The following is a 25,503-nucleotide window of genomic DNA, read 5'->3' on the forward strand; positions in this document are numbered from 1 at the left end:
ATTTGATGTAAGCTTGCATTATGTTTCAGTTGAAAACAGATATGACTTTGTGCACAATGCTCCTCCAGTTGCAAAGTGACATTTATAACACCCTTACGTGTTAGGTAGTCCTGTTAGTGGATGTCCTGTCCCGAATCCTCAGTCAAACACCCTGATTACGGGTCATGACCTTGTGAGTATAATTAGAGAGTGCTTGAACAGAAAGCAAAAGGGAATTCAACGCATCAAAAGGAATTGAAAAGGACATTTTAAAAATAACTTTTGTTTGTGTTCATTCAAGGGATGGTAAAAGTCCTATGCTGATACGGTAGCACATACTATATTTAAAGGGCAACCAATGCTGAGTTGGCAATACACTGTACATATGTACAGTTTAAGCTACTGGCAAGGAAGATGATTGCTTCTAAGTTAAGCATTTGTGTGTCCCTCAGGTGTGTGTGAGATTGCAGTATGCATTCGGTCCAGGCAAGGATGTGGGACCCCCAGCCCCCGTCTAGATATGCCTCACCTGTCCCTCCGTCACAACCCTCCTCCAACTTTCACCGCCCCCATGTGATCACGGACGCCCCGGCCAAGCGGATCACCTTCTACAAAAGCGGGGACAGCCAGTTCGGGGGAGTCAGGATGGCAGTCCACAAGCGGAGCTTCAAATGCTTCGATGCCCTGCTGGATGACCTTTCCCAAAAGGTTAGCCTGACAGAGTCTCAGAGTTGTGATGTAGACATTTCCTTTGAAGCTGACCACACTTTAATCTTTTCAACTTGGCAATAGTATTAGCTCTACTTCAACTGTAACTTTAATCGAACCATTCATCATTGCTATCTGGGGAAATCATTGTCTGGTCCAAGTTTGTGGTCCAGTTCAAATTGCCTTCAGTGTTTGGATGTGCAGTGAAGTATCTGTGTATGTGTTCACAAACAGGTGCCCCTTCCATTTGGTGTGCGCACTGTGACCACTCCACGCGGCACTCACACCATCAAACATCTAGAGCAGCTCCAGGACGGCGGATGCTACCTCTGCTCTGACCGGCGCCAGGCTAAGCCAATCAACATGGAAATGGCCAGAAAACATCCGAGCATCTGGTACCATGACAGCCGAAGGCCGCATCATCCAGAAGCCTCTCCCTCATCGCCAAGCGGACATTTGCATTACAGGCAGCGAAGGATCCTGCTGGTGAGAAACAGCGAGCCAGGAATGAGGAGGAGTATGGTGCTAAGCAGGAGGTCGACAAGGAGCCTGAGGGCCTTTCTCGATGAGGTGTCAGAAGTGATGCAGTTTCATGTCCGCAAGCTCTACACTGCAGAGGGACGCAGGGTAAGAAGTGGATTGCTGATGAATGTTTTGTACTGTAAAAGACACCATTTGTATCGGAAACTCCTGACACTGTTTATTTGTTTCTAGATTGAAAATGTGCAAAGCCTGATGACCTGTCCTGGAGTTTTGGTGTGTGTTGGCCGCGAACCCTTCAGCCCAATGCTGGTAAACTTTATCAGGAAGAGCTCAGAGGAAAGGCTGCCCGGTCTCAGCAGCAGGTCCCCTGGTCTTGGCCCAAGGACCCCTGGAAATGGGGCCCGATCTCCAGCTACTCAAGGAGCAAGATCTCCACCTCATGGAGCTCAGTCCAGAGCCAGCGAGTACAGTGAAGTGCATGAAAGCAAGAAAAATGGTACGTTGCATTAAAAATGTTTGCAGGCAACCTTAATCTCAACAGCAATCAACAAAATTAGTTAAATGATTAAGAATGTTTGATACACTGACACTGATATTTGCTTTTTTTTCTCTCCGGTTAGTTAACTTTGGTCTGGAAACCAAGAAAAGCATCATCCACCCTCGTTCAGATTCCTCAAACCGCTCCACACGTTTCTCCTTGTCATCAGAGAAGTCATACGGCAATGGTGTTAGCGCCTATTCCCAGGCCAAGCCTGCGATTATGAATGAAGACATTGAAAAGCGGGTCCTGGTCAATAAAGATGGCAGCCTCTCAGTTGAAATGAGGGTGCGATTTCGACTTCACAGTGACGAAACCCTCCAGTGGTCTACACAAATTAAAAAATCCCCATCTCTGACCAACGAATGTTGCCCACTAAGCCAGGCCCAGCCTCATTACCTGCAGCAGGGTCAATCAGAGAGCTGCTCTGACCCCGATTCCACATCCTTCGACCAAGAGGGTATTCATTGTTCCAGCCAACCTCTGCAGCATGCATCGGAGGGAAATAGCTGCCCCTGTTGCTACCAGAGACAGGAACACCAGTACGACTTCTGGGAAAACCCAGTGCACAGCTGCAAAAAGCCTCCTGTCCCTCCCCAACATACACGCAGCCACACCCACACTATGATGAGGCATACACACTCTTCCAGCTCTTCCTCATCATGCAATTCCAGGAGGGTGGTGCGCTGTCGAGCACGACTCTCAAACTGCTCAGGCCCAGAGCAGAAACAACTGGTCCAGGAAGAAATGTGTGTGACAGAGCAGGTTGAGAGCAGAGTAGAGGTGGAGCAGGATGGAGAAACCCACGTAGAGGTGTGTAAGGTGAGCAGATGCTCCAGCCGCGGTGGAGTTGTTGACATGGAAAGTAACCTACGACCACTTAGCCGGAAGTCGGTAGATGAAGATGTCATGATGGAGGTCGAGGGGGAGCGTCCCCTGTCTGCAGTGAGCAGTTCCTCACATGTCCTGCAATTGCTGAAAGAGGACCAGGATGAGGATGGGAAAGAGAGTGGAATTCGGGCAGCGTCTGCCACCTCATCCTGTCACTGTGGAGCAGACGCAGCGGATTCAACTATTGAAGCAGAGGAGATGAATCGAGCTCCCAGCTCCAAGCCCACAATGAGCAGAGCTTCTTGCAGATCCAGCAAAACCAACATCCAAAATTCAGAGGAGGGAAATACAGATGACGAGGATGAAGAGATAAAGAGAGTGGTCAGTAGCTTGTCTGGTCACACAGGACTATCAGCCGGTTCTCTGCAATCAAGGGCTTCCAGTTTTTGTCCTAATTGTGGCGGCTGCAAACGAGGGTCCGACTCTGTCTCTCCAAAACCAGCCACACCTCTATCCAGCCAAGATAATGCCAATAACGGCAGTGATAATGATGGCTCAGATGTGTCAGTTGTCTCAACACAATCCAACAAGACCAACCTCACCAACAATGGGCGCATCTCTGCAATATCAAATATCCAGGAGGACAGAGCATCTAGTGCCATGTCCAAAATGTCCAATCCTGAGGCAGCAGGAAAAGAGGAAGAAAGGGCTTCTAGTGCTGCGTCAGCTACAAGCCACATGTCAAATAGATCACAGAAGTCGAGCTGCAAAGCAGCAGAAAAAGATGGGGATAGAGCCCCCAGTGCTGTGTCTGCCAAGTCCAGCAAGTCACAGAAGTCACACTGCAGCTGTACAGCTGAAGCGTCAGACATCAGGACAAGAGAGGAAGCAGAGGGAGAGAAGGCTGTAGATAGAGCACTCAGCTCCTTATCAGCCAAATCTGGTGCTTCCTCAAAGACCAGTGCGTCAGTCAAGTTAAGAATTAAGGTTGCCACCCCGACTGATAATACAGCTGTAGAGGAAGATAACACCAACAATAGAGCTCTTAGCGCCCTTTCTGCTAAGTCAACTAAATCAAATGTGTCAGGGAAGTCCGGCACATCTCACAGGTCTTCTTGCAGTCGTTGTGCAAGAGCAGTATCTCCAGGTGACAAGTCAGCTGAGAAGCCTGGTATCGAAGTAAATGGACTGGAAGAAGGAATGGAGGCTGATGAGAGGGCAGGGAGTGTCATGTCAGCCAAGTCCAACCTGACTGCCAAGTCTAACAAATCCCATAAGTCCAAAGCTTCGGGAAGGTCACTCTCTCCCAGATCTGAAACTGGAAGAGATGGAGAAAAAAGGTCTTCAAGTCAGATGTCTGGCGGATCAGTTAAATCTAACATGTCAGTTAAGTCTTCAAAGTCATGCAAGCCTAACTGTAATGCCAACGAAATAGCGGCATCTCCGATGGTAGCTGAAGAAAAGGAAAATGAGATGGTGGAGGAGGAAACATCGCAGAGGCCGGAGAGTGCAATATCTGCTAAATCGGAAAATGAAAAGAGGTCAGCCAGTGAAATGTCCTCTAAATCTAACAAATCCAAGTGTAATGAGAACACTGGAGAAGGTTCTGAAAAAGGAGACGATGAAGGAGATGGTGAAAAAGATGACGACCGGGCTGCCAGTGCTTTATCTAGTAAATCTGTTTCAGGGAAGTCACACACCTCTGCAAAGTCCTGCAAATCCCAGAAGTCCAACCACACTGCAGCATCCCAAAATCTAAATGAAGTTAAAGGTCCTTCTGTTGAGATAAATGGAGATGAGAAGCAAACGGAAACTCGGGTGGCTAGTGCAATGTCTGTAAGGTCAAAATCCTCAGTGAGATCAAACAATTCTCACAAGTCAAACAAGTCCAATGGAACTGCTGATATTCTAGTTATTGAAACCGCAGGTGAAGATGAAAAAACTCGAGCTACACCCAAACCTCGAGCCGCGTCACCCTGTGTGCAACAGTTGTTGCCTGGCCCCAGCGTTGGAGAGACCAGAGGGCCTAGTGCCTTGTCAGTTCATTCCGCAACTTCCACTAAAACTTGCAGATCCAAATGTCGATGTGGAGCGGCTTCAGCGAAAAAAGATAAAGATGATGAGGAGCTTAAAAGTGAGGGGGCTTCTGAACGGGCTGGTAGCGTACTTTCTTCCTCAACCAAAAGACAGAGGAGAGACTCAGGAGGCACCGAGCAACCACTGAGTCAAAACTCAGGATCGGTCTCTCTTGGGTTGCCAGAAGACCATGAAACAGCTGACTCAGACAGCGGCAAGTCAAACGTTTCTTTTCACATACATTCTGAGAATAAAGGCAGAGCAAAGACAGCTACTCCTGACATCCCCCAAAGCACAGAACAGTCCGTCATGACGGAAAATGACGAAGGAACAGGGTCCATTACGTCTCGAAAGTCAACTAATAAAAGCAGTAAAAGCATTTTGCCTCCCAATACTCCAGCAGTCGATATCCCCACCATTGAAACACCAAAAGGGAGTGAGGATAAAGTTGAAGAGGGTGGGGAGCAAAAGACAATAAGAGCCTCCTCTGCACTTTCAGCAAAAGGCAGCAGATCACATAAGGCCTCTTGTACCTGTAATGGAGGTGACCCCGAAACAGGAAGTGTGAAGTCTGCTTCAACAACAAAAGCTAGCAATGCGGATGCCTCTAACCATAGGACATCGTCTGCAATGTCAAAAGTAAGTGCTAAAGTTCGCATAAAATCCCCTTCAAGTGGAAATAATGAAAGTGAAAGCAGACCAGCTAGCAAGATGGAAGAAGATATCGCAGATAACGAAGCAGCCAGTGTCCACTCCAAGAGTCGGTGTTGCCTCAGGCCGGAGTCAGCAGCTTCAGCTCACTCAGGGTCAACAACGAAACCCTCAAAGGAACGTAAAGGAGATGAAACCAAAAGCATTGGCAGTGTAAAAAAGGCCCAAAAGAAAGAGGCACCTATTAAATCCTCAAGCCCCTGTCCCTTACACAGCTCCAGACCATGCAGCAAAGAGGAGTGTAGTGAGAGCACTCTGTCTCATTCTCTGTCCGCTGCTGACCTGCTTAAGGAAACCATGGCTGCTGCACGTCCACACAGCCGTCAGTCGAAGGCCAGCAAAACCAGCGGCAAGACCAGAAGTGAGAAAAGTGGGAAGTGTCGGAAAAGTAGGAACCAGAGGGTGACGCCTGATTTGACACCTGCCTGTCTGCCCAATGCTTCCCCCAGTGAGGTTGTCAGTGACTGGCTGCGGAGCATTCCCGCCGACAACAGCATGCTCGCACTTGATGATGAGCTGAACGAGCAAGAGGATCTGCAAGAGAAGACAGAGGATGAGAAACCTGGAGAAGAGGTATCAAAGGAAGAGGAGGGTGCTGAAGATGAGGAGGAGAAAGAGGAGGCAAAAGATGAAGAAGAAAAAGAGGAGGAAGTTGAATGTGACGCATTAGAGAAGAAGGGTTCAGATCCAACCCCAAGTTACACAGTCATGACTTCATCGAACCCCAACAATCTGAGCCACGAGTCTCTGCCCAGGAACTGGCATTCTTCAGCTGCAGTGATGAAAGTTCTTCTGAGCTCTTCTCTTGGTCGATGTCGGAGCATGCCAGAGGTACGCCATTGACTTTATATGAACAACTTGTTGCAGACATGATCATATAACATAATCTGTATTCTGTTCTGTCTTCTGTAGGTGTCTCCAGTTTATGGTCGTAGGCTGAGCACATCAGCCAGAGGGCTCTTGGACTGTTTGGCCCAGCTACAGCTCATTGAGCCAGCAGTGTGCCCCGAACGTGAGGGGCAGAAGAACCACAACCAGCAATACGAAGACATAATGGCGATTCTTCAATCCCTCTGGCACGCAGAACCAGAGAACATCCAGGGAAAGGACTCGGAGCAGATATCCCCACCAAGATCCTCATCTGGAGTTGGTATGAGCAGTGGCTCTGGTGGTTCTGGGAAGGAGAATGGAAACCACTGTGAAGATAAAACAAAGAAAAAGGCAGAATCTTTGCATGAGGATGAGGAAGTGGACAAGGTTGTAGACGTGGAAGATGAAGAAAACGCAGGGGACAAGGAAACTGAGGCAGAACCAGAAGAGCAAGCGAAGATAGACATAGCAGAAGAACCTGTAATATGTGAAGAACAAAATGCAGTCCTTTCAACTCTGGACAGCCCAAAAGACACTGAGAATCCGTCATCGTCAGACAAGAGCTCCGCTAACGACAGCTCTAAATCTCGCACCGACAATGAACAAGAGACACAGGAGGACTCTAGCTCAGGTACACCACCGACTGTCCTGCGAGCACCTTTGTCAAAAAAACTATCCCAAGACCCGGATCCAGTGTGGATCCTGCACCTTCTGAAGAAGCTGGAGAAGCAGTTCATGAACCACTACATCACTGCAATGGCAGAGTTCAAAGTTCGTTGGGACCTGGACGACAGCCTCATCCTGGACACCATGATCTCAGAGCTGAGGGACGAAGTGAGCAAACGAATCCAGAACAGCATCCAACGCGAGATGAGGAAGATACAGGGTCGTGCTGGCAAAGGGGGGAGGTCGCCTCGGCCTCCGCAAGGTGGGAACCTCTCCAGGGAGTCCACCATGACGGAGAAGAGGCGTCGGATCTTGAAGGTAATCTCACCACATTTCTGCATTTCATCGTACTGCTGATTGAAAGTCAGAGACATAATATTTGATTTATCTTTTAGGTCATGAAGAACCAGTCAGTGAAAACTGCTGACTCGCTCAGCGATGGAGAAAATACAGCGGACTTCAGTGACCAGCGAAGTGATGATGAGTACTGCCCGTGTGATGCTTGTGTCCGCAAGAAAATGGCTGCCCGGCCTCTCAAAACAAACCCCAATGCAGCCGAAGCACCAGTGATGATGGAGTTTGACCTCCTTAAGATACTACAGCTAAAGAAAAGCCCATCACCGATCCCTGCAGCAGTGCCACAGAGTGATAACGTGGTCCAAGAAGAGGAGGAGAGTAATTTAGAGGTAGTGCAGGAGGAAGAGGAGGATGAGACTAAAGAGGATATCATAGCTGACGTTGTTTTAGAGGAGACGATCCCAGAGGAAGACGAGGAAGTAGGAGAAGATGAAGATGGGGGTGAGGCAGAAGAAGAGGAGGCGGTAGAAGCTGAAAAGGAGGAGAATAGTGTGGGTGATGAGGAGCAGGAAGAGGTAGAAACAAGTGGGGAGGAAGCTAAGGAAGAGGAGACATCAGAAAATGTAGAGGAGGAAGAGGAGGAGGCAGAATGTCAATGCCAGTCAGAAAGAAATGAGGAGGAGAGCAACAAAAGTGACGATGGAGAGGAGGGAGAGGGGGAAACAGCAGAAGGAGAAGATGCTGAGGAAACTAGCAGCAACACAGCTGAAGTCGAGACAGCAGATGAGGAGAAAACAGGGGAGGAGGAGGGGGACAGTGCAGGGGATGAAGAGGAGACAGCCGGCAACGAGGAAGAGACAGGAACCGGAGAAGAGGAGGAGGAGAGTGACAAGGAGACAGTAAAAGAGAAAACAGCAGCTGAGGGAGAGACCACTGAAAATGGTGAAGGTGAGGAGGCGGAGGAGTGCGAGGTGACAGACTTTATACCCGAGGAAGAAGAAGGAGAAACGACCGGAAGGGAGAGCGGAGAAGAGGAGCAATCTGGAGAAACGGAGGACGGCGGCGGTGCGAAAGAGTCGGCAAACGAAGAATCCGAGCAGGTGGAGGAAAATGTCAGCGCAGAGGCAGAGGATGAAGATGACGGGGGCGGTGGCACAGGAGAAGAGGAGTCGCACGAGGACGAAACGGGAGGAGAGAGTGGTGAACAAGTGGAGGCCTCAGAGGAGGAAAGAACGTCACCACAGGTAGGATGAACCAAATGCAAATAGTTCAACATTCTACTGAATACCAGTTTGAGCCCCAGCTATTTTTACCCACCACTGAGTGCCTGAACATAAAGGCAGGGTTGAAGTCTACTGTACCTTAAAGAGGAATCTGACCTACTCCGGCCTTACCACTAATTCTAAGCCTATGGGAAAAGATAATCCGACTATCCAATTAGACAGACTGAACAAATGTTCTGTTTTGTTTAGCAGCGACACATTGCTTCCACTGATGTCAGTCCCAAACTGTTGGAAACCTTCTGTTTGACATTTCATATTCAGCCTTTTTCTACTGATCAAGTGAAGCTGATTTTAATTCTTACCACTACTATTGCTAAGTAGCTGGCATTTAGCGGTAATTGCTGATGCTTAGTTGCCCCAGAAGAACCCATTTAGCTAATTACAACTGCTCAGAGATAATTTACTTTGTTGTTTAACCCTCAGGGCCAAGGGGTAACGGAGGGAGAGGAGGCTGACGCCGAAGACTCAGACACAGACGGCAAACGCCCGAGTGACACCAGTATGGAGGAATCCGGACGTGAGGAGGCCGGGACCACAGGAGAGGAAGAGGAGAAAGAATGTGAAGGAGATGTTGAGGATGAGGTTGAAGAGTTTAAGCCTGAGGAAGAAGAGGGGGACAAAAAAACAAAGGAGGATGGTGCTCTTCTCCAGCAGTTCACCAGGACCTCTGTGGAGTCCCAGCCTGGCTCCTTGGAAGAAATTGAAACGGATTCCCCTAGAAACCCTGTACAGTCGATAGAAGTGCCCAAAATGGCCGATGAGGTATCTTCTGGTGGCGGCTCGGGCAACCGGAGGAGCCGGTCTCCGGCCAGAGTGAAACGCTGCAAACCCAAGAAGAGTGATGTCGAACTGGATGACTTTTAACTTGCGCGGCCCTGGTCCAGGGCGACCATCAAAGTGTGCTCTACTTACACAACTGTTAACAAAAACAAAGACTGAAACACTTAAAGCACTTTATCGTTCCACATCCATTGTAGGAGGAGTCACATATAACCTATCCTATATAACTATACTCATTATATTGAAATCTATTTATTTTTCAAGTTCATTGTATGTATAAAGGATATGTCTATTTCTGTACTGTATATGTACGAATAAGGTATATTTTTGCACCAAAAAAATCACGTGAACTCAGTTTTATTTCCAGTCTACCACAGGTTTAATTATTTATTGAATCATATAGCCATACCAAGTTAACCACAGATGTGTTAGATTTTGTGTCAATGATATCTGAACAAACAGGGTATTAATATTTGTGTCAATTATGTGTCTATTTTATGGACTTGTGTCTTTAAGTCTGTGCAGTATTCTCAGGGGTTCGGACAGCCAGTAAAGCTAATCTCCTACGGTACATATTACTTAACCACCAGCTTAAATCTATAGTCAGTAAAAATTACCCAGATTAACTCTACTCAAGCTCTATGATGTAATCTGATTACCTTACAGTTATAGTGACATTTCTGGAAAAATACTACACGCTTGCTTGCCAAGAGTCGGATGAGAAGGTTGATACCAGTCTCGTGTCTGTGCAGTAAATATGAAGCTAACGCTAAGAGGTTAGCTTAGCTAAACAAAAACACTGGAAGCAGGGGAAATGGCGTGGCTCTGTCCAAAGAGGGTAAAAAATATCCCTCTAAAGCTCTGTGACTAAAACGTTGTACGTAGTGTGTTTAACATGTACGAAAACCAAAGTGGAGAGTTGACAAGCTGTGCCTTACGGGCGTTGTGTGCTGGGCTATATCCTAGCTAGGAGCAGTGACCTCCTTGAGTTAATTACAAGCTGTAAATAGGTGATCATTTCTTGGCTCTCACCAGAGGTTTGTTAAAGCTGTGGTCAGAGCCAAGCTAGCTGCTTCCCCCTTCTGCTGTCTTTATGCGAAGCTAAGCTAGCTTCATATTTAACATGCAGGCATTAGGGTAGTATCAATCTTCATTTTTAACTCTTGTCAGAAAGTGAATAAGACAACAAAACAACAAATTACAATCTCTACTTAAGGTGTTTTATGGTATTATGTTTGAAATTGACATTCAGAATGTGATTTTTCTTGAATTATGCGTAAACACTTACCAGTAATCGTACCTATCATATTAATGTAGTAAGAATTGTGTGATAATTTACTGTTCAAGCATTTATTTTCCAGGAATCCAGTTGGATAACTTGAACAGAACAACATGTGATGCTGAGTATTCTGACATAAAGATGTCTAATGAAAATACAGGAAGGCAAAGACTGCGTTTCAGGTTGATGAGAACCTTTCTCACGCTTCTGGATTTCTTCTGGATGTGTGCTACATGCTGTAGATTCAGGCGGGGTTTGCATAACCAGCCATATGGAACAACAGTGTGAAGTTTGTTACTGATGCCTTACTGTATCCATGGTAATATGAAGGTAGATTGACAGAAACAGAGGGGAGATCATGTTTAAGTGGCTATCTTTTGTTCTTCTTTCTCTGTAAGTGGCTCTCCAGCTGAATCAGAGAGCCCGTTGAAGAAGGAGACGGCATGGATCAAAGCTGCTCTTTAAAATGCTGGAAGATACACTTTTAACACCCGAAGAAATATCTTCCCTCATTGAACCCAGACTAAGCGGAGTGAGCTGTGCTTACTCCCTCACTGTACTTTCAGAGCAGAGATATTCTGCAAATGCTCAGTGTGTGTTCAGGACGGTGTAAATGAGGCAAAATGTGCTTGACACAAGCGTCCTGCTTGTTACACCAACAGGGTTTGTGTGTGGGTGCTTGTGTGTGTGCGTGTGCCTATGCTGCTATTGGTCTGTTTGGATGTCCATCAGTTTGTGACATCACTAAGTGAACGTCATGTACCTGGAGCAAACGTATATACGAATGTAATAATGTTTTAAATAAAATAAATGCACAGGATGGCGATTCTTGTGTTATCTTACCGGGGTGTTTGCTAGCTAAAATGTTGCTTGATCTGCTAATACACAGATCTAACTCTTTGTACCCTTTGGTACACTCACACCACCAATCAAAAGTTTCAATGAAACAAACTTATACTGTATAAAATAGTCCCTGTAATCATCCACAACAATGTAAATATATAATCCTGTGATTAGCACAATTAAAGGGCCGGTACTTTGATTTTCAACCTCAGTCTTATCATGCAATCTTGGGAGCTAATGCCATTATGGTTGGGGAAAAAAATGCAATTCCACTCTGTGCCTTTGGAGGACGCTTTCACGTTCTCCAATGGGCCCTGGAAAATCTCCGCCAGGTGACGTGAAATGCATCATCTGGCGGAAGCCAGGGAGCTCGCTAAACTACACTTCCTCAATCTAGGACGGCCGCCTCCGATGTCATGTCTCCTTCAAAATCGTCAGGTTTGACATGTAGACTGCAGACCTGAATAGATTTTTTAGGCCGATATATTCTCGTCCTAGTCTGTAGTATTTCACTCCAGCGTCTCTCGCTGGGCCGTTCCTTTCAGAGGGAGAGGCGCAATGCACTCTGGGTGTTGTAGGAATGTAGAATGGGCGAAACCACGAGCTGTTTGCACAACTTTCTCCACAGCTGTGGCGCCAATTTCAAATATTATTGCTTCTATGGATTACAGAGAACACCAGCTTTGACTGACAGTTGCTTTTTCCAGGGGCGAACTGCTCCTTTAAAATTCCACTCATGTCCCTTGTTATGTTTGGGGAGAAATCTCAGGGACAGATATCTAAAAACCTAAATCATCTGGATGGAAAGTCACTACTTTAAGAGTATTGTGAGTGAAAATCTGGATGAAGACATTGTTCTTCAGTGTAACTTAATTCCATCACAGTGTACATGGACACATAGTACACTGTCTAAAGTAGCAGGCTTTTACTGGTTATGAGGCGAACTCTGCCCTTTAATGTTACAGATATATATATATATAACAGAGAGTCGTGCAGCATTCTCAGACCCAGATCTGGTGTGCATTTACCTTCCTGTGCGGTCTTTGCTCTGTACTTCCCCACTGCGTTTGGCTCTGCTCCAAAGCAATCCTAAAGCTGCTCAACTGCCCTCAAGATACACACACGCGTCACACTAATCCGGTACCTGTGTGTGTGTGTGTGTATGTGTTGAGCCACACAGGGATTGAGGCTGACTTACATCACGCGGTGCGGACTGTACTTCCAGAAAACTGTTACAGAACTCGGGGTTAACGCAGACAGATTACAGATTACACCCAACAAAATAGAAATTATTACGTGTGATACCAACATTGAGGCTGATCTATGACGTGTGTTTTCTTGCAATGTCTCAGAAGTTATGACAGGCAGGCCTCCACAGCCTCCCTTACAATTGGCTGTCGCTCCAAATGAGACTCCGCCTCCGCAAGCGAGCAACCGGTCAGCAAGCAGACCAAAGCCAGAGGCACCACCTGCACACAAAGAGGAAAACTATGCAATATTATACAATACAATGCAATGCAATAATTCCTTCATGCACCTCACTGAATCCTCACCTTGGTCCTCGTTCTAGCAGTGCGTGTGTGTGTTGTGATGTCAGAGGATGTGACATCCACTGTTAGCTTGTCCACTCCGTAGACGGCCTTCAGAAGAGCTTCCTCACATTGTGACGCAGGACGACCAGACAGCTTCTGGAAGGAGAAGGAGACAAGCGCCAAGATGAAAGAAGGAGAGACGCAATACGAAAGTAATAGATGAGGAATTATGAGTAAAACTGAGCAAAGGCACGTCTAAATAGTTGGCTACTTCACACACAGATCGTAATAATCTCAAGATTTGATTAAAAATATGTCACAAGCGGCGCCCAGTTAGTGACGCGTTTTCCATCAGCCAGCAGTGGTTGGTCTGCCAGAGAGGGTAGGCGGAGCTAAGCGGCTGCTTTTCCGGTCTCTGCAAGTGTTGCGAGTAAACAGTAATCTACTATGGCTGAACAAACAAAGAAAAGATGGATGACTACAGATACAACTTCAACAAGAAGTGAAAATCCACTCAGATGAAGGTCTAAAAAAGAAATCACGTGCAACACTGTCTGGATATCTGGGAGGTGTGTTCCCGCAATTAACATTTAATGCCATAGGTGGCGCCAAAGAGAACGAACGATCTTCAAGATTATAACTTTAATCATTAGGGCAACATAGGAAACTGCCCCCTGCATTAGTGTTTTTAGTGTTAGTGCATAATATAACATTGTTTTTTACCACATACGTAAACACAAACTAGAGTCAGGTAAAAAAGAGCTGGTCTCTTTTCCCTCTGTAGCGTGCTTGTACAATGGTGATGCATCAGTGTACCAACATCAAATATTTAGTCTTACCCCCAAACAGGTTATATTAGCAATTAATCAGCCATAAAAAAGCTAAATATGTTCTTTAATGTGTGTAAAGTGTTGAGTAAAAATCATGAGCAGTAGCCATGTGAAGGACCCTATACAACAAAACAACAAAATAAAGCATCCAGAAAAAGAAACTATCTCATTAACAGGTGAAAATCCTGTTTATGTCCCATTAAGGATGTAATCTTATATACCTGCAGTAACCGCGTGGCTCTGCTATAGAGTTTGCTGTTGGTGACCTGCACGTCCATCATGTGATTCTGGTAAATCTTCCCCTTTAAGACGTGAGCTCCGGTGCTCACAGCGTTCAGCACCAGCTTAGTGGACAGCTCCCACTGCTGAGAGGGAGGCGGGATTGATTTTCTGTTCTCTGCATTTACATAAGCCAGACTGAAGAAACAAACACAACCTGTCTTCTGATACACAAATATTAAAAACATGAAAAGACTTGGTGAAGGAGGTTGAAAATGTGTGTGCTGTACCATGCGGAGTAAGCTCTCTGATGCAGGTGATAGCGGCCAAGTGATTGTTAGTGAGGATGAACACAGCTTATTGATGTCATTCTGCAATAAAAGGAATGCAGACTGTGAGCGACACAGAGAGGAAGCTGCACGGATGGACAGAAAGAGAAAGATACCTACTTGTTGTGCAGCAGCGGCAGAGTCTTCCTCAACCTGATGATAAACAGCGTGGATGTTGGAAGTCTTTTCTCTCACTCTCTGTGCCAACTTTGCCACTTCACGGAGATCATCTGCGGAGAGAAGCAGTCAAGACACATGCTGATTTGACTTAATCAATACTTACAGTGTTACAATTTCGAAGTGCATCTGAAAGTTAATACAACACAAGCAACGATCAAGACAGGAGGGAACGAAGGCAGGAGGTGCCGACAAACAGCTTCAAGTGCGAGGGCTAGTAGACCTGGATGAGGGCGTTCAGGTAGGCTGTTTTTGTTGCTGTTTTGTAAGCGAGCAACAGGGTTTTAAATTTGATGTGAGCGGCAACTGGGAGCCAGTGGAGGGATATCATGCTCAGGGTTGATTAAATGCCAGTCGCGCTGCTGCATTCTGGATCATCTGTAACAATCAACAATGTATGAGAATGCAACTTAAGTATGTGCTCTATTTAAAGATGACTTGTACTCACCTTTTAGTAGGGGCAGGGGTTGCAAATTAGCCTCGGCTAGAAACCCTGACAAATAAACTAATAAATAAAAAACATTCCCAACGTGAAAGAAACGTGACGTCTCACCAGAGTGTGTGTAGGTAAGAAGAACCGTGTCCTGGTCATTCAGAGAGGGCAGAATGAGATCCACAAAATCCTCATGTGCGATGCCGAAGTGAGGACCCTGGAGGAAACAAAACACATCACATGTTCTAATACCTGATGTGTTTTTGGAACGTTGTAGTTTTTATACTGTTGCACACTTTCAGGGGATTTTAATGATTCTTTAGATCATGTCATTTAATGTAGTAGGGGAGACCGGGGCATCTTGTCACTATTCATATTTTCACCATAAGAGGGCGCTACTTAAAAGTGTGCATGTACTTGGTCTGATGTCACATCCTGTCTATGACAAGCAAAGCACACAGTTAACCGAGGTGAGGACTGATTCTTGTTATGTCTTGTTAAACTTTTGCTGCTTTAGGCTAGCTTTAAGATATAGCTAACAATAGCCAACAACTGTTTGGAGCAACTTGTCTCAGTGATTTTGGAAAGGTTATCACATGTGACAACTTGCCCCAAAAATCACTGAGACAAGTTGCCAGTATACACAGACATATTTTGAATTTTGTGAATGTGTTTTTAAAGAAAGGAAGCAAGGGAGGAAGGAAGGAAGGGAGAAGAGATGGTCGGGAATTATATTTTACACCAGCTTCTCTTTTCTTTAGAAGAAGCTCGCTTTGTGTTTCCTTTTTGCTTTAGTTTGTTAATAAATTCCTCATCCCTTCTTTTTCCTGGGTTTTAATTCATTGTTACTCCCCTCATCCCCTAGCCCATTCAGGGGAACGTAACACCCACATAGTGTGACAACGTACCCGCTGATGGGGCAAGGTGTCACATGTGCACACTCACTATTTACATGCCTATAACTCTGTATGCAAAAATCTTATTGTAACTTTAATTACGCTTTATTATCAGCTTTTCTGTCTACAAAATGGAGATACAACCCAGAAGCCAAATTCAAGCGGCAGCTCTCGACTGAATTAAGACCGCTGAGCGGTGTCGTAAGAAGACTAGGGCAGATTAATTGCAAACTGACATCATAAAGCAGGTACAGTAGGATGAATTTCATACTAATCCTGCTCTGGGTCAATCTGCAAGTCAGGTTTCCGTGGAGACAGATGTGTCATTACACGAGCTGGATTTCATGTTAATTGGATTTCGCTGGATTTTCAGTCACTTTAATACTTTGTGAGGCGGCGTGAGGATTTTCAGACTTGAGCCCCGTACAACAGAAATCACCATGTTCAGAGTCAGCTTGTACAGCTTGTTAGGCAGGTTGTACAGCGTCAGCTTGTCATTGTTTAACACCCAATATGTGCTTTACGTCAGAATAGCGCCATTGTTCTTGCAATTGTACATACCAGTGAAATGAGAGGACCCTCGTTGTTGTTCAGCTGTCTGTATCCTCCACTGATGAAGCCTCGAACATCTTCAAAGTCTCACACACACATGGACACATAAAGTCAGGCAAAATGTAAAAAAAATATGTGCTAAATTCTTCAATTAATAGATTATTCAAGATTCACACTCCTCTTACCTGCTCCAAAAGTTGGGATACACTCACTGGCGTCGATGAGGCCCAGAACAGCCACAGAGCCCCAGCCCAGGTAACACACACGCCTGCCGCACCGCAAACTGAAACACATACAGGAGAGTTTTTATTGCGTGTCAAACATCCATCCATCCATTATCTATACTGCTTATCCTGTTCAGGGTCGCGGGGGGCTGGAGCCTATCCCAGCTGCCATTGGGCGAAGGGCAGGGGTACACCCTGGACTGGACTGGAATCACAGGGCCGACACATAGAGACACTCACACCTACGGGCAATTTAGAGTCATCATTAACCTTACAAGCACGTCTTTGGACTGTGGGAGGAAGCCAGAGACCCCGGAGAGAACCCACGCATGCATGAGGAGAACACGCAAACTCCGCACAGAGGGGCCCACCTTGCCCAAACCGGGGTTTGAACCGGTGACCTTCTAGCTGTGAGGCAACAGTGCTAACCACTGCACCACTGTCAAACAATGCAATTATATTATTTCGCACATTTTTGATCCGGTCTATGAGAGGATGAGCTCATACTGTCCCTCTGTGGGCTGCCAGTTTTGCAGATCAGAGTCTTTCCCACCGCTGCGAGCTTCAGGAGCAGCTAATCCACCTTGACAAACGCCATTATTGCGGGTAAGTTTCAGATGCATTTCTGATTTTTAAGTATTTTTTTAATCATTTTTATTTCAGTGTTTTTGTGAAATATTTTACGAAGCTCACTACGAAAGAGTCAGTTTGCTATAGTTTGTTATAGTGATGGATGTAAAGCAGGATGTTCCACCTCTGTCCGGCTGCCTCCAACAGAGCAGTTATCCCCTCCTCCCGGGCATAGGTGACATCCAGAGTTGTCTTGTAGGCTCTCATGTGCTCCAGGATGCCGCTGTTGGAAAGAAACAAACACAAAAGAAGCTGACATCAGATGTATTAATAGCGGTTTTAAGATTTTGTTTCCAGTAAATAAAAATAAAAAAATTACGTAATGTAATTGTACAAAATAATCTGTTTCCTGCAATCACCTCTAGAGGTCAGCAACACACAATGGAAACACAAAGTGAAAAGCTGTTTGCTGTTAAAGACATGCAAAAGTTTTTATAGGAGAGCGCAACTTCCTGGAATTCCCAGATTTAAAAAGGGAAAAATAGGAATATTTAAGCCTACTGGAAAAAATGTCATGCAGCAAAGGTTTAGCATGCGAAGACAAAAACATGTACGCTCGAAATGAAGCTCTTGCAGCCTTTATGTGTACCCAAAGAGTGAGCGAATCACATGTGACTGGCAGGCGCTGACATTTCTAAGTGCACTGATCACTAGTAATGTGAAAAGCATGTCCAGCAGACTGTTAGAGAGAGGCGGCTGCAGCCTTGTGGCTGTCAACACAAAGATGCACTCAGGAAACTGCTTGTTGTACCGCTGGGTGCAGAGATTAGAGGTGCTATGAGGTAACTTCAGGTCATGACAGAGGAGCATATAACTATAGGGTCAGTCTACAGTCCAGATGTGTGGATCCTGTCTCTTTAAATTAAGACGATTAGAGTATAGCTCTGCATGTAAGATGTCTGTCTATCTATGTTTCAATTTGTATGTTTTAGATACAAATTTCTTAAATAAATGTATCTGTCACAGTGACAGTTATTTTTTTGAAATTTGTACAAAAGCTATTAAAGGGATAGTTACACATTTTGAGCAATAAACTGTCCTGCTTCATGACGAGACTGTCAAATACTCACACTTCTTCCTAACATGCAGCAAACTGCAGCACAGAGTGCGAAAACGTGTTCGGAATATGCAATCAGCGAATGAGATTGTTTTCCGGTGTCACTTATAAATTCTCACTCTGCAATCCTGGTAAAACAGGGCGCATGAAATATGCCAGATTGTAAAGCATGCACTCAAGATAAGGCAACTGGAGTCGTTAAGGGAACAGGAGCCAACTTTAAAGGTTGTGTGCAAACCACAACCGACAAATCCCACTCATTCTGCCCTTAAGTATGAGTAAAAACCCTCGTGCAAATAATACTCAAAAGTAGGTGTTTCATTATAAATCTGCATGAGCAACAGTAAAGTAAGTATGCATCACCAGAAAGTTATGCTTGAACTACTTTATTTTAATCCAATGCACAAAAAGTAAAATTTTAAATGTGCAAAAGGATAAAATAAAAAGTATGTTTCAGGGTTTCAGTTGCTCTATTTTGTTACTGGGTAATTTACAAATCTGTTGCTGACATAAGTAGCTACATGATGCCCCCACGGGATGATCAGCATACCTTCTCACACTCCAACATGAGTCAGCAGCAAAACTTAGTAACACCAGTGTGGGTATGTGGAGCTTTTAATCTATAACAATTAGTCATATTTTAAAGGTGGATGAAATGTTTTGTATTTAAAATTCAAAATATCAAGTCACAATAGCAGTTAAATAAATGAGGTGAGTATTGGAGATGAAGTATAGGGCCTGTGTCCACTGATGGCACTTTTTGTTTTCTATACAAAATGCGCTCAGCATCCTCAGCGCAAAAATGTCCCTGCCGTCAGCTGTTTTTTTTTTCTCATCGCTCTCAGTTGGAAACAGTTCAACTTTTGGAACACCGTTACGCTCATCAGTGTCACTTCTTCCTCACTGACCAATCAAAATCAAGAGGAGGCGGGACTTCAGATATCAACTTTGTCAACAACAATGGCGGAGGACAAGCAGCTGGAAGTTGCTGCTGGAAGTGCTGCCAGACAACTTTCGTAACCTAGCAACAGTAAGCGACATCAAGAAGCGGTCTCAAATTGAGATCGTGGGCGCTGCCGGTGCAAAAAATTGCGTTAGTGGACACAGGCCCTTAGGGCTTAAGTGGACACAGCATACATTTAACGCTTGGGGAAAGTATCTTAAAATATACTTCAGAACATTACTTGAGTAAACTGAAGTTTCTACAAGTGGCAGCATAACTTTATTATTGAAAGGACACTTTAATGTGTTGTAGCTTTGCCTAAAAACCTATTGGAACACTTTCCACTGCATTAAACTAACACAGTGTAGAAGCCTGATGTACAAAGAGTCAATCTTTTTGTGTAACAGCAGAAGAAGCCTGAGATCATAAAGCAGGCTCTCCAGCATGTTTCATACTACTTACTTGTACGTGATGGGTGTGTTTGTGAACGCAGCAGCATGAGAAGCAGACAGGACAACCTCCAGGAGAATCTTAGTGGCACTGCCTCCCTTCATCCTTGAAGAGCCACTGATGGCCTCTGGCTGAACACAGACGGACACATTTACACACAAAGTTGTTTGCTTAAGTATACACAAACTGCTGTTTGACATGAACAAGAGTATAACAAAAGATATTTACCCCGACTGCTGGGTTGATGAGGAAGGCCTTCTGACTTTTGGCTTGCTCCTGCATCCTTTGAACCACGCTGCGAAAGGTAAGCGTGCAGCCTGCTATTGGGTCATCCCTAATTGTTGTTTGGATGTTAAAAAGAAAGTTAGTTCAAGCTCACAGGGACATTTCATAACCAAAAAAAACAGCTTTTTTGTAGCATACAACTATTAGAATAAGGCAGAAGTACGCTTGTGCTGACCTAGCCTGATGTGTAGGATTGAAGCCAACCAGTACAGGAGTGTAGATCTCAGGATGCTGCAGGCAGAAGTCCAGCTGACCTGCCACAAATGGAGCCTACACAACCAGATATTAAATGTAAGTTTGAAAGGTCCTAACTAATAAGAATTCAGATTCTGATCCATTAGACCGACTTACCGACAATCCACAGGAAATACCAATGAATACGACCTGCTTCTTTCCCTCACAGACCTGCAGGGTTAACATGCAGCGGTCAAAAGGCTGGAGTTAGAATAAAAAGGACCACATTTACACACAGACATAAAAACACACCTTCTTCAGACTCAGCATGCCCAGTTTGGGGTCATCTTCAGGTGCTTCTTGGGAGGACAGCAGAGCTCTGAAGAAATACAAGGCACAGATGTTTAAAAAGTAGTAGTTTAAACACATTGTTCCTCCATCAAATTAAAAATTAGCATATGTTGGCTAAATGTTAGCTGTATCAATTATTATATATTAGTTTTCCGACTTAGCATGTCAGAGAGTTTAATAAACATTGCGCACTAACTTGTACTTCTTATGAAAAACAAATACAATATGAACATGTGGCTTGCTAAAATATAGCCTAGCATGGGTTTAAGCAAAGAAAGATTACAAAGACAGCTAGCAGAGTCAGTTGGTTACCATATCTATCCAAGCGTTGCTAGCTTACTCTAACTAACGTTAGCCAGCATAAGCTAAAGCTTGTTGACTTTCATTACTGAGAAATTAAACTTTTTATGTTTGGAAGAATATTATGCTATTTCCTCTCTAACTTTAACAGCAGGGCGTGGGTTAGCAGACTGATGCTACATTTGCCACCGCTAGGCTAACATGCAGAGAGGTGTGACAGCTAGCAAGAGGCAGCACAGCGGCTCCAGATAGCATAACCCACCACTCTCCCATTGCTTCACCTAACATAACACCATATCCTCGGAAAATAGGAAGTTAGCTACTTCCAAGCTAAGGAATTAGCAAGACCTGGATCACTGAGAGCCTTCACAGACAAGCTAGCTACATGTCGCCGAGCAACTTTTCTGTTGCTCACTTTAAGCTACTTTGTGTTGCTGCAATGCGCAATGTAAACAAATAGTATTGGTTGTGTAACTTAAGTCAATTCAAGTGTGTATCTTGCTCAATGAAAAAACAACAACATACCTGTCTCCCCCAGCTATGATGTAAGTATAGACTGAACTGCAGCTCAACTCACTCAGCGCTTTGTTGAAACCTGACTAAGAACACACACAAACAGAAGGAAGTAATTTTAACATAAAAACAAGCTAAATTTGATAAGACAAGTTCATTTAATGTCGTTATCTTGACATGGCCTGTTCTGCCTTGCTTTATACAGTAACATCATTATCTATTCTTGGGCTAAATCACACTGGGAGCGTTTCAGGACAACTTTTACCGCAATGAGGAAAGCCAGTCGACCAGAAGTCCCACAACCACTCAGTACAACAAGGCTGTCCTCAGGATCCTGTTGAAGAAACAGAAGACAGGCTTTAAAAACATGCCTGACTGACCATCAGAGACACAGACTGACAGAGAGACGGAGAAAAGATACCTTGAGGACGAGCTCCACCCTTTTAGCGACCTCCATTAATGTTTCCACCACTTGCTTACTTAAAAGCCTCTAAAAATGACAATTAAACAATCATTTCCTTGGATTTTTCTCACAATAAAGTTGATGAAGGCTGCTCTATTGTTATTGAATGTCTGTACCTGGTAGGTGCCTCCTGTGTCTTCTTGAAACATCTGGGCGTCACAGGCCTGTAACATCCTCACGATACAGCTGGACGAAGCGCGGTCGATGTCACGTGTCAGGGGATTTGATTTCTCTGACACAGGAAGTGACTTCTCATAATCTGGGGACTGAGGAACAGGAACATTTCAACTTTTTAACAGCAGTTGATTTATTTTGGATGCTAGTTTTGTGGAAACCTTAAATAATGTAAATTAATCTTTACTTATAGAGAACTAGCTTAATATTTTGGGAAACATACTTAGAGTTTGACAGATTTATACCACTGGGCACTGGCATGTCTTCACACTAAAGCTTGGAGACAGTTAGCTTAGCTAGCATAAAGACTAAAGTAACATTAAGCTAGCTGTGCCAGTAGTTTAACATATGAATAAACAAGCACCTCTACGGCTCTTTAGCTACTTATTTCTCTGCCCTTAACTCCACATAAAGATAGTTGTTCTAAAACGTCAAGTTGCTCTTTTACAGACATCAGAGTTATGTGCATAAAACGGCTGCTTTATGCTAGCTAAGCTAATCATCCTAGCTGTGCAGTACAGACGTGATCTTCTGACTCTTCTTACCTCCCATTCATGCATTGTAGCACGACTGCACGTCCAGTCCTTTCCTGCCATTCTGCAAGAGTTTATCCTTTTCTGCCAACAACAGTATGTCACAAGATGTCCTTTCCGTGTAGCCTGTTTCCTTTTCCTAGCTGCAGGGATTTCAAATAAAAAAACCCTCAATCTGAAGTGACAAAGTTCACTTAAGGACCTTTGAGACTGAGCAGGAAAAGGAAGCATAGATTTGCAGCCATACACACCAACTAGAAATGCCTGTTGATTTATCGCTGAAATAACTCTCTTTATGGGAAACAAGAGGGACATAAACTGCACTTACTTTAAGTAAAGAGAATTTTCTCCACTGTCATCATGAAAAATGGGACATGCCTAAATCACAGAAAGTAGCTATCATAGCAAAATAATTTTCAACATAGAGATCAAACTGAAAGCTCAGCATGAGGCTGATAAAAAAACATCATCCTTGATCTTAGCTCTCAGAGAGCTGATCAGTAAAAACCTCCAACTGTGCAATGTGTTTCATCGCTTTCAAACATGCTGTTCAGCTCTACCGTATACAAAAGATTCGACTGATTCATAGTAGTATGATTATATTTACACCGAGCAGATTGTGGAGTCTAATACATTTCATCACTCAGTGGACTCCAACAAACTGTTTGCTGCAGATTGCCTCACTCCTCCGAACTCCCACGAGTGTCTCTCATAACTGCTGTCTAATTGCTGTCAGTGACACAACAGCAATTTATATTCCATCAACAAAGAAAAGGCAAATATTTCTCCTCACACTTCATAACTTCTGTCACCTACTTTTTTTTACACAAAGGGAATTTTGAGTACAGTTTGCTAAAAGGCAAGGCACAAGTCATATCTGGCTCACGCTGATTATTACTGATATCAGACTTCTGAAGAACAGTTTGCTGTGCTGTAAACCTCTATGAGTCATTCAAATACCAGAGCGTAGGTCTGTGTGAGAAGTCAGAGCCGGGATGAAGTGCCTGCAAAGTTTGTTGGCCGTAGCAACGCACAAGTGCCATAATGGAATGCTTTTAGAACTAAAGTGGTTACAGTATTTTAAAGGCAACTATGAGAGCCTTATTGAGCTATTAAACAAAGACAGCTAGCAGAGTCACTCATGTTAGCTACCGTGTAAAAGCTTTGCTAGCTTACTCTAACGTTAGCAAAGGCTTGTTGACTTTTATTACTGAGAAATTAAACTTGAAGATGAGGCTATTTTCTGTCTTACTTTAAAGAGGTTTTCAAACTGTTGCTACATTTGCCACAGCTAAGCTAAAATGCAGTAAAGCTAGCACACCAGGTCTAGATATTGATACTCAGCACTGTCCTGCTGCTATACCTAACATAACACCACCATATTTAGGAAAATAAGAAGCTTATTTAGTTATTAAATCGTTACATTGGCTAATTGACAAACCACAGCTGAAAACAAAGTTGCTATGGCTAACATGTTAGCTAACTGTTGCCTAAACGTGGACTCCCTAAATACATTGTATTTCGCCTTCTAGATTGATTTCAGTTTTTTGATTTGCGTTTTTAGTCCACATAATTGTCAATATATTTTACAACTATAACAATTATACATTTATATATATATAAATAGCATAACGCAGGGGACACACCGGATGCCGAAGCGCGGCGTACGAAAATCGCGCACGAGCCGGAGCACTTCCGTTCACACCAGACTCGCATTTCTAGGCGCTGGTCGACAAGCGTCTCTGCTTCTCAGCTGTCATTTACTCACATTTGGAGCTGTTTTTTCATCATGTTCTCGCTCTCTTGCTCTCTCTCTCTGTTTGCGTGTGTGTTTTGACACCCCGCCCGCATCCCCTATAGCCAGTCCACTTTGTGTCTCTCTCTTTCTTGTGTGTGTGTGTGCCTGTGTCTGTGTGTATCTTCGTCTCTCTCGCGCTCTGTCTAGATACTGACAAATATATAAAAGCACACAAATATAACATCGCATTTGTCAATCGCGGTGTTTTATTTTGAAAATTGTTTTAATTTCGAAAATTGACCGGATTCTCTCGTTGTTTCATGTGTAACTTCCTGCCAGGATTGACGCGATCGCTCGCGGCTCGCGCAAAAAATAGACCAGACGCCGAAACGATCGCTGCAGGGCGCGAGCCGGCCGCGGAGGTGCGCGCCGCGGCGCGTTTGTTGTGAACGACACAATCGGTTAACATGGGCGCCGAAAGGAAACGGGCTCCGCTCCGCGAGAAGGTTCCCAGTTGGGGTCCCAATTCCTGTGTGGCGTTTACATGTTCTACCTTTACTTCCTCCCACAGTCCAAAGACATGCTTGTTGGGTTCATTGGTGACTCTTAAATTGCCCGTAGGTGTGAGTTAGAGCGGGAAAGGTTGTCTGTCTCTATGTGTCAGTCCTGTGATTAACTGCTGATCAGTCCAAATGACAACTGGGGATTGGCTCCAGTCCCCCCTCGACCCTGAACAGGGTAAGCGGTATAGATAATGGATGGGTGGATAAATAATATAATGTCATGATACTCAATTTGAGTAATTAGCCAATAAAACTGACTCCGATTGTGAGCTGCGACTGGAGCCAGTGGAGGGATAGGAACAGCGGAGAGGCACATGCTGTTTTTGGGTCGCGCTGCTGCGTTCTGGATCGTCTGCAGAGGTTTGAATGTGCATGCAGGGAGGCCTGCCAGTAGGGAGTTGCAGTAGTCAATGCGCGATATCAAGAGAGCCTGTAGCAGCAGGTGTGTTGTATGCTCTGACAGGTGGGGTCTGATTTTTCTCATGTTGTACAGGGCGAATCGACATCACTGAACAATGTGGTCGTCAATTTTGATACCCGTTTCCGGGCAGACTTTGTGGGTATGAGTTCAGTTGGTCCAAGCTGGATTGATTTGTGGATGCTCAACATCTGTGTCTGTGACGACTCCGACTCGTAAAGCAGACCAGCTGCAACTGCACACACCACCCGCACTGAATGATGCAGCAGCAGACTGTGACAGTGTATGAAATTATACATATTACATTAGGATGGAGCCAAGCTAAAAGTGTTTTATTCTCTTCATGATTTATTTAGTGGAAATAGTTTTTAAAAT

General features: G+C 44.5%; 2 protein-coding genes across 2 annotated transcripts; one reads left to right on the forward strand and one right to left on the reverse strand.

The window, feature by feature from the left end:
• Positions 1–450: 450 nt before the first annotated feature.
• rp1l1a (rp1 like 1a) lies at positions 451–9,306 on the forward strand. Its single transcript, XM_069675698.1, has 10 exons — positions 451–687; positions 922–1,314; positions 1,402–1,666; positions 1,791–4,950; positions 4,987–5,238; positions 5,290–6,157; positions 6,239–7,180; positions 7,258–7,884; positions 7,948–8,403; positions 8,866–9,306. The coding sequence occupies exons 1-10, from the start codon at positions 451–453 to the stop codon at positions 9,304–9,306; spliced, it is 7,641 nt and encodes a 2,546-aa protein (XP_069531799.1).
• A 3,330-nt stretch (positions 9,307–12,636) lies between these two features.
• Positions 12,637–22,472, reverse strand: gckr (glucokinase (hexokinase 4) regulator). The gene is given in 19 exon segments (XM_069675700.1): positions 12,637–12,813; positions 12,898–13,032; positions 13,928–14,068; positions 14,216–14,296; positions 14,375–14,484; positions 14,985–15,081; positions 16,322–16,398; positions 16,498–16,595; positions 17,291–17,389; positions 19,629–19,747; positions 19,845–19,950; positions 20,077–20,171; positions 20,253–20,306; positions 20,388–20,454; positions 21,252–21,325; positions 21,505–21,573; positions 21,661–21,729; positions 21,819–21,968; positions 22,422–22,472. Coding segments are annotated over 19 exon segments (1,869 nt in total).
• Positions 22,473–25,503: the final 3,031 nt, after the last annotated feature.

Source organism: Semicossyphus pulcher, unplaced genomic scaffold, assembly GCF_022749685.1.
Source record: "Semicossyphus pulcher isolate SPU_LCO1_2020_fin unplaced genomic scaffold, fSemPul1.0.p SCAF_24, whole genome shotgun sequence".
Classification (NCBI taxonomy): domain Eukaryota; kingdom Metazoa; phylum Chordata; class Actinopteri; order Labriformes; family Labridae; genus Semicossyphus; species Semicossyphus pulcher.